Source organism: Lipotes vexillifer, unplaced genomic scaffold, assembly GCF_000442215.2.
Source record: "Lipotes vexillifer unplaced genomic scaffold, Lipotes_vexillifer_v1.1 scaffold1136, whole genome shotgun sequence".
Classification (NCBI taxonomy): Eukaryota; Metazoa; Chordata; class Mammalia; order Artiodactyla; family Lipotidae; genus Lipotes; species Lipotes vexillifer.
In genome coordinates this window covers 1,878,334-1,887,513 of record NW_006769631.1, presented here as the reverse complement: position 1 = coordinate 1,887,513, position 9,180 = coordinate 1,878,334, and the positions used below count along the sequence as shown (strand labels likewise).

General features: G+C 44.5%; 1 protein-coding gene and 1 non-coding gene across 2 annotated transcripts; both read right to left on the bottom strand.

Moving 5' to 3' along the window:
• Window positions 1-635: 635 nt before the first annotated feature.
• Window positions 636-5,905, bottom strand: ZNF35 (zinc finger protein 35). The gene is made up of 3 exons (XM_007445711.1): window positions 5,587-5,905; window positions 4,213-4,357; window positions 636-1,888 (listed from the first exon to the last, which is right to left on the bottom strand). The coding sequence occupies exons 1-3, from the start codon at window positions 5,776-5,778 to the stop codon at window positions 636-638; spliced, it is 1,590 nt and encodes a 529-aa protein (XP_007445773.1). The 5' UTR covers window positions 5,779-5,905.
• Window positions 3,078-3,150, bottom strand: TRNAA-CGC (transfer RNA alanine (anticodon CGC)). The gene has a single exon. It is a non-coding gene; the product is annotated as a tRNA-Ala (tRNA).
• Window positions 5,906-9,180: the final 3,275 nt, after the last annotated feature.

Sequence of the window (9,180 nt, the reverse complement as noted above, 5' to 3'; positions counted from 1 at the left end):
ATGTTCATGAGGTACAGACGAGGGAAACGAATGTTTCCTTCTTCCATCCATGTTAGGAGCAGTAGATGGTTAGTAGGGTGTTTTTTGTTTTTTGTTTTTTAATTACCTAGGGAATGGGAAAACCTATAAATGTTCATAGGTGAGTTGTTGGTGAACTGCTACCCCAAGTGGTTTCCTTAATGAGTCGCTGCTTAACCCAAATATTAGAATACAAGGTTCAAAGCTCCGGAATTCCATCAGGCAGACCTCCACCAGTAACCTGCCCATTGCCCAAGAAATTACCAGAGTTTTCAAAAACGAAGTTAAGTGAAAAATGCCTTTCCCCCAAAGGGATCTTTATCACTGAGCTCTGTATGATCCATTTCTAAGAAAGCCACATTCCACTTCAGACACCATGACCACTTGGGGCACCAAGTGAAAAACAAAATCCTTGCCTTGAGGCCTTCGTTTTCATTTTCTTTAAATTAGCCTCTGAAATGCCCCTCTTGTGTTTTGTGCTGCATTCCTGAAAACTATTAAGGACAGAGAAGGCCTTGTTTTCACCAAGGAGGAGAAAACAGCCAAGAGGTGTCTGACTTGGGGGTGGGGTGGGGGCGGGAGGTTCTGACTGGCGCCTGGAGGTCTCCCTCGTCCCTCTATGTGCTCTCAACAAGATGGGTTCTGTGGTGGCGCATGAGGTGTGAGTTGGAGATGAAAGCCGCGCCGCACTTGGCGCACTCGTAGGGCTTCTCCCCGGTGTGGGTTCTCTGGTGCACGGTGAGGCTCGACCTCTGCCGGAAGGCCTTGCCACACTCGCTGCACGTGTACGGCTTCTCCCCATTATGGATCCTCTGATGAATCAACAGGTACGAGCTGCAGGTGAAGGCCTTCCCACACTCGTTACACACATATGGAAGGTCCCCGCTGTGAATCCTCTGGTGCACGATAAGGCAAGAGAGCTGACTGAAGGCCTTCCCGCACTCGCTGCAGTCGTAAGGTTTCTCTGCGGTGTGGATTCGCTGGTGCACGATAAGGTGTGAAAAACAACTAAAGGCTTTTCCACACTCTTTGCACTCGTATGGCTTCTCACCAGTATGGCTTCGCTGATGCACGATAAGATTTGCGCTCTGGGTGAAGGCTTTGCCGCAGTCATTACAGGCAAAGGGCTTCTCCCCGGTGTGGATCCTCTGGTGGACAATGAGGTTTGAGCTCCGAGTAAATGTTTTCCCACACTCGTTACATTCATAGCATTTTTCTGTAATGTGGACTTTCTGGTGCCGGGCAAGTTGTGAGCTGTAACTGAAGGCTTTCTCGCATTCATTGCACTTAAAGGTTTTCTCTAAGGAGTGGATTTTTTGATGTACAGTCAGATTTGAACTCTGAGTGAAGGCTTTCCCACACTTTGAACAAACATACGGTTTCTGTCCAGTGTGGATTCGCTGATGCACAACAAGATTTGCGCTCTGAATGAAGGCCTTCCCACACTCATGACATTCGAAGGGTTTCTCTCCAGTGTGGATTCGCTGATGCACTACAAGGTTTGCGCTCTGACTAAAACCTTTCCCACACACGCTACATGTAAAAGGTTTCTGCCCAGGCTGGCTTTTCTGATTTTTAACAGAGCCAGAACCAAGGCTATATCTCTCCTCAGATTTGTGACACTTCTGGTCTTCTTCTTCTTTGAAGTTTTCAGGTGTGTGACAGTCCTTCACTGTCACTTGTCTGAAATCTTTCTTTTCCATCTTTATTCTCTGCCTTTTTAACATGTTCCCTTTTTCACAGCCTTCTCCTAACTCAGGTCCTGGAGGGTCAACTTTCTGGATTCTTCCTGATATTATGAAAGGTTTTTTTGCTTCGTCACATATCTCAGTTTTTGGAAGCAATAACTGTGGGTTGTTAGTTTCAGCACCTGGAACAGCAAACAGAAAAAATAAATGTCAGATTTTTTGGCCTAGAAAAAGAATAGGATAGTCAAGTCATAACGGTCAGGAAGCGTGTGACTTCAGCTGTGAGCTGCAGGTCATGCAGCAACTGCACAGGGGAATCTAATGTCCAAAGACATCCTACTGGCACAGGCCAGGGCAACTCTCCAGCCAATAAGATGAGTGGGTGGGACAGGGATGTTGTGAGGCACAAACCAATACTGGGCAAGGAGGACAGCCCAGTTTGGTTGCCAGGCTAAGGCCATCACAGTCATTCAGAAAGAAGGGCAACGTCAGAGAAAGGGAATGCCTGAGCGCTGGATACAGCAAAGTCCCGAATGCAACAACAACAAAAAACCCTGAATGGCTAATCTTTTTCTGGTTATTTCTATTACTACTGCTCTGATTTCTCAATCTACTCCACTTTTCTCCCTGCAATTTAAAACTGCTATTACATCTTCTTTTTTCCCTTCTTATCTTACTTTCTCCCTTTACCTCTTCCCCCTACTGCCTCTCCACCCTTCCTTTCCTGGTTTTTATGTAAAAACATTTTTTGTTTGTGAAATATTCTGAATTTTTCTAGATGTATAAAGGACATAAAAATAAGTTATGCTTAAAAGCTTAAAAACTTGGCTTTAAATGTATAAACTTTAATAAATTCAATATTAATGAATACATACCAAACTGTAGATAAAACTCACAAACATTAACATCAAAACTTCCAAAGTACTTTCACGTATATTATACAATTTTATCATCAAGATGAAACTGTTCTCCTTCACTTGTATGGAAGCTAAAAAAGAGCAAGGCTGTTCTTACTCACTGCTATATCCCTAGCACCTGTCACACTGCCGGCACCCAGGAAGCAGGCCCCCAACGAATCCTGTATTTACTGAATCAATGCACCCCACTTTATAGAATAGGAAATGGACGTCCAGAAGAGAAAGGATTTGCTCAAGGTCAAAAAGTTATCAGAGGTAGGGCAGCAACTACACTCGTGACTCCCTCTCAATTCCTAGAGCTCAGTGAGCTCGCTATTACCTATTTTTTTTTTTTTTTAATATTTATTCATTTGGCTGCACTGGGTCTTAGTTGTGGCATGTGGGGGCTTCGTTGCAGCATGCAGGGTCTTTAGTTGCGGTATGCAGGTGCTTAGTTGTGGCCTGTAGGATCTAGTTCCCTGACCAGGGTTTGAACCTGGGCCCCCTGCATTGCGAGCTCAGAGTCTTAACCGCTGGACCACCAGGGAAGTCCCTCGCCATTACCTATTACAACAGAAATGGCTGGCAGAAAGGTGAGTCCTGGCTAGGAATAGCAGAGAAAGAAAACAGTGGCCATTCCTGGTGGATGGGGGCAGCTGCTGGAGTTAAGACTATAAATGACTGACTGATAAAGCAAGGAAACAGAAAAGAAGTGATACACAGGGGAACGCTCCAGAGACAATGGAGCAGGAAGCGGGAAACAGAAGCTGCTGAGAGTTTGGGGAATTAAAGAAGACACAAGAAAATGAAAGGTGGCAATCCTAGCCTTCCCTACAACACTGGTTTAAGAAACTGACTTGGTTTGCAAATGCCTGAGTAATTGGCTAGGGAGGAGAATAGGTTCAGGATATTCAGGCACAGCCCTATCTATACTCATAGCATATGAGTACCAGAGGGGCCTTGGCAGTCATCCAGGGATTGCTTCCACAACACAGAACTCATGGCTACCGCACTGTTGACCCACAGTTACATGTCACTCCTTCACAGGCAAGCTTCCGCCACTGCTAGCCAGACACAACCTGAGTCCCAGCTTAGAGAACCAGGTGATAAGCCAGCCACCAGTAGCCTCCATGAAGACCTAGCTTTCAACCTCATCATGGCTGATGCAAGTGCTCAAAATCGTCTAGAATCTGCACAAAGATCTATGAAAACAGAACACCTCCAGGGCATTTCCTCAAAATATCACCACAAAAGGTGACCCTTCCTACCTTAGCCAGCTTCTCTTGCAGGCTCACCAAGCTACAATAAACACGAAGCATATTGAAGAGGACACGTGTCTACACAGGTGAATAAATATGAAACTTGCTGAACAATAAATGTGATTAAAAGGTAAATTTGGAGTCCACCTGTGTCTTGAGACTGTGTGCAAAATAAGCCATTTCCTGTGACAAATGCATAGGCATCTTTCAGTATTCCTCTGTCCAGCAATCCCTGACACTTTCAACACCTCAATACTCTCTGTTGCTGAGGTTAGGAGACGAGACCACCAGTCTCTGAAAAGATTTTGAGAAACCTCAATGGTCAGATTCTGAATTGAGGTTGAACCTCACCTAGACAGGTCATGCTCCCATGAGTCTCCAGTAGCTCCCTCTTGGCCAGATTCTCTGGTAATGAGGAGTTGCCTGGGGTTGATGCAGCAGACGCCTCCTGTGTTGGTTTCAGGACGACAGCCATGTCCCAGAACATGTTCTGACCCTAGAAACAAGCAGGCACAGGTGGGTTTATGAGGAGACCGTCACTGGGAGATGGTACAATTATAGCTTTGAGGTTGAGAACATAAGCACCTGTTCTTGGAGACCATAAAATAAAAAATTTTAAAAAAGAAAGAAAAATACCAAACATTTAAAGATAAAGAAAGGAAAAGGAAGTCAGAGTCCTCCCTAATTCCCAAGGTGGGGTGGGCAGAGAAGCAAGCCTGCTACCTTCCTCCTGATCACTTTGATTTCATCTCATTGTCCACTTCAGCACCCAAACCTAACTTGCCAATGAGAGCATAATACAAGAGAGCATATGGGGAGATTCTCCAGAGTACACTTTCCCAAGGTCTAAAGATCAAAGAAGCAAGGTTCTAATCATATTATTATTACTTTATTTTTTTTGCGGTACGCGGGCCTCTCACTGTTGTGGCCTCTCCCGTTGCGGAGCACAGGCTCCGGACGCGCAGGCTCAGCGGCCGTGGCTCACGGGCCCAGCTGCTCCGCGGCATGTGGGATCTTCCTGGACTGGGGCACAAACCCATGTCCCCTGCATTGGCAGGCGGACTCTCAACCACTGCGCCACCAGGGAAGCCCCTCTAATCATATTATTACAGAGAGGCTTTGGGGAACCTCAGGCCTCATTTGCTAGTGATGGAAAGGTGTGTGTTTGAAAACATATAGCCTCACAAACTCAAATCGTGGTCTGCAGATCAGCAGAATCACCATCACCTGGGAGCTTGTGAGACCTGCAGAATCTCAGACCACACCCCAGACCTCCTGAATCAGAATCTGCATTTTAACAAGATCCCCTCCCCCACATCCTGGTGATTCCTATGCATATTAAAGTTTGAGAAGTACAGGTTAGAATTATCAAATCCTGCCTGGAATCACCTGAAGAGTTTTTTTTTAAATACAGAGGTCTGGGTCCCATCCCCCAGAGATACTGGTTTAACTGACATGAGGTATGGCATGGGTATCATGATTTGATAAGAAGCTCCCCAGCTAACTGCAAACTGTAGCACAGTTTGAGAAGCACTGGTTTATAGAAAGCACCAAGTGTCACATCAATAGAATAATATAATGTTTCAATTATATTGCAAAAGACTAGAGGCCTGAGCCCTCACCAGACAAGACTACAGATGTGGGAGCAGAGGGATAGGGTCCCCTCTGAAATCACTTGAGATCTTTAGCTGTCTCCTTCCTCCTTCCTCCCAGACCATTGTTTACCTTTTCCTCCTGTTCTGATACATCGAGGCCTGTCTGAGGACACTCCCCAGGAGCCCAGACTTTGATGTTTTCAGAGTGCACTTGTTGGCAGGATGCCTGACCCACGAAGGTTTCCTCCTCTTCCTCTTCCTTTTTCACTGTCACTGGGCCCCAAGGGGCCAGGGTCATGGCCTCTCTCAATTCTGTAGTCATCCTCTCTGCTCAGCAGGGGAACTCCTATAGCTGGGGGCTGCCCAGCAGAAGTCAAGCCCCATCTAATCTTTAAGTCTCAAAGTCTTCTTCTTGAGTTTCTTCCCAGGGCCAGGATGAGTAATGTCTACTGAGAAATCAGAAAACACTGTTAGCAGTAGAGCAGAGGTTTGCCTGGATGTCACCAAGCCCACAAGCCAATTTCACCAGTGTCTAGGCAGCAGCCACTACAGCTACAGGGTCTGCTCTACTCCTCAAGAGGATGGAAGGAGTTGTACTGTATACAAGCAATTTATCCCCATAATATTCACATTACAAACACCTTTATATAATATTTACTGATTTTCCCTCTGATTATAAAGTTAATATATTTTAATTGTAAAAACTTAAAAAATACAGAAAATGATTAAGAAAAATTATCCCTGGTTCATCTCCAAAGAGATAATCGCTGTTTATTAAAGAATTTAAGATATTTCTTTTAAGGAAAAAACCTCCAACCATACTGACAATTGACTTAAACTTCTTAACTATGGTTTCTTTTTAAGAAAGGACATTACAATGCAAAGCTTTTCGTTTGCTTGGTTGGTTTTTTTAATCACCAAGGACAACAGCATGAACAAAAGACTGCAACCTGAACTGTTTGCTTTTTGAACTCAATTTCTATGTTTCACAATAGTCTTAGGTAGATGTTTCAATATAAATACATATAGCACCACCTCCTTGTACCATGGTACTCTAAGTTACAGCTACATTATAATTTGCTTAACCAGCCCCTATTTATTTATTTATTTTATTTATTTATTTGGTTGTGCCAGGTCTTAGTTGCGACTAGCTGATTCCTTAGTTGTGTCATGAAAACTTAGTTGCGGCATGCATGTGGAATCTAATTCCCTGACCAGGGATCGAACCCGGGCCCCCTAACCACTGTGCCACCAGGGAAGTCCCTAGCCCCTATTTATTAGCCACTGCTTTAGTAAAAGGACTTTTGTTTCCAGTTTATTTTCTTAATAATTGTTAAGATTCTTTTCATGCAAATAGTTCTTTTCTGCTGCTGAGTTATTCCTTTACAATAGTGGGATTACTGACTGAAGGATTTTATGAGTGACATGTATTGCCAAATTGCTTTCTTTTTTTTTCTATTTTATTTTTTAAAATATTTATTTATTTGGCTGCGCCAGGTCTTCATTGCAACATGCACATCTTTTAGTTGCAGCATGCAGGATCTAGTTCCCTGACCAGGGATCAACCCGGGCCCCCTGCATTGGGAGCAAGGAATCTTAACCACTGGACCACCAGGGAAGTTCCCCAAATTGCTTTCTAAAAGGACTGCACCAAATCATACCACCACCAACTTAACAGTACCCCTGTATCATAGCCAAGCCAACAGATTTTTTTTTTTTAATTTGTGAGTAAAATAACCTTACCATTTTAGTTGATTATGAAGAAACTGAAATGTTCCTATTCCCCTTTAGATGTCTTATTAGGGAAAAAAGTGCTACATTTCATTAAGTCCCTTTTTGCTGCTACTGAAGTGATCACATACTTTATCCTACATTAACGTACTGGCAACTTATTGTATACACTGCATCTCTTCAATAATGCAATATTTTCAGTCCTGCAACACATCGTAACTCTGGAGAATTATTCTTTCCATGACTAGCTGAATTCTACCAGGGAGGAAGGCCCTTAACACTCGTTTCACCTATCTATACGCAAGACTGCCTACTTTGAGTATTGTCATCAGACTGCTGATCAAACTCTAATCGGCCTCCAGCCCTAGACAGCAAAGTCTCCTAACAAGGGTTTCCTTTCAATGTCCTTTCCCTAGTTCCAAACGTGGCAACGCATCTCCTCCTTCTCCAGGACCCACGCAGCCCTGGTGCGGGGTCGACCTTGGCCCCTGGGGCGGTCCGTGTCCAACCTCCCGCGGGCTAGGCCCCCATAAGTAGGCGAGAACAGAGTTTCCGAGGTGGCGGAGCGCGGAACCGCCTCCGGACAGACAAGGCTGGGATCCCCGAGGGGAGGACGGGGCTAGCGGACCCTGGGATGGCCCCTCCCTCACCACCGACGTTCGCGCCCAGGCCACGCCAACCCCGCTCACCATGCGCAGAGAATAAGCCCGGCCGGAGCTCGCGGCCTCTGGAGCAGAATGCAAGCGGCCGCGACCCCTGCGCCTACCGGCGCGAGAACAATGACCGGACAGGAAGTGCCTGGGGATGGGCTTCCGGCTCCCCAAGTCGCCAGGCCAGCCTCTCTAGGAATCTCGGCGGTGCTGTCTTCTCGTTGGGTGTCCAATATCGCTACCGACCAGTGATGGGGGCAAAAGCGCTTAGAGGAAGAGTGCAGGTGGATTGGGGAACTGAGCCTCAGAGCGCGGGGCATCCCTAGGCCGGGTAAGGCCACTTAACCGAGGCGCGCACCCGACAGCCTGAAGCTACAAAGCATCCATCTGTGGAAGCCCCTGATAATTTTGCCCTAAATGTTCTGGAAATATCAAACAGTACAGAGAATGTTACAACGAATGCCTGTATCCTCCTTCTGTACTCAACAATTAACACTTTGCTATGTTTGCCTTACCTCTCTATATACTGGAGACATTTTTTTAAGTTGTAATCATCAAAACACTTCATTCCAAATACTTCAATATGCATCCTTCAGTAATAAGAATAATCTCCAAACTAACAATATCATCATTACAGGTAGGAAAATTAACAATAATTCCGTGAAACCATCTAATAACCATTTTCATATTTCCAACTGTCCTAAAATATATATTTCATAATTTTTTCCAAATCAGTTTCACACACTGCATTTGGTACGGCTCTTCAGTTTTGCTTTTTATTTTGAATTTACAGATTCACAGAAAGTTGCAAAGATAATACCCTTCAACTAGTTTCCCCCAATGGGTACATCTTACATAGTTTAATATTTAAAAAATCAGGAAATTGATATTGGTACAATGTGTGTGTACACTTTATCACGTGTAGATTTGTGTAACCACCATCACAATCAAGATACACAACTGTTGCAACACCACTAAGGCCTCCCTAAGTGCTACCCCTCCCTCTTCCCCTGCTCCCTCCCACTATTCCCAACCTCTGGCAACCACTAATCTGTATACTTTCATCTGTATACTTTTGTCATTTTAGAATATTATATAAATCTGGCCATACATTTCAGATTGGATTTTTTTCACTCAGCATAATTCTCTTGGAATACACTTGAGTCACTGCAGGTATCAATAGGTCATTCCATTTTACTGCAGAGTAGTATTACATGGTATAGATTTACTGCGGTTTGTTTTAACCACCTGTTGAAGGATATTTGTTTTAACCACCAGTCAGATCTTGACTATTACAAATAAAACTGCTTTTAACAGTCACGTACAGGTTTTTTTGTGAACAC

What these genes read in the sequence shown, in the direction of transcription:
- ZNF35 (XM_007445711.1), bottom strand. Translation starts at nt 5,778, where the DNA reads ATGACTACAGAATTGAGAGAGGCCATGACCCTGGCCCCTTGGGGCCCA. An exon ending in TATCAGAACAGGAGGAAAAG is followed by an intron (nt 4,358 to 5,586) that starts GTAAACAATGGT and finishes GCTTGTTTCTAG; the next exon opens with GGTCAGAACATGTTCTGGGA. An exon ending in TGGGAGCATGACCTGTCTAG is followed by an intron (nt 1,889 to 4,212) that starts GTGAGGTTCAAC and finishes TTGCTGTTCCAG; the next exon opens with GTGCTGAAACTAACAACCCA.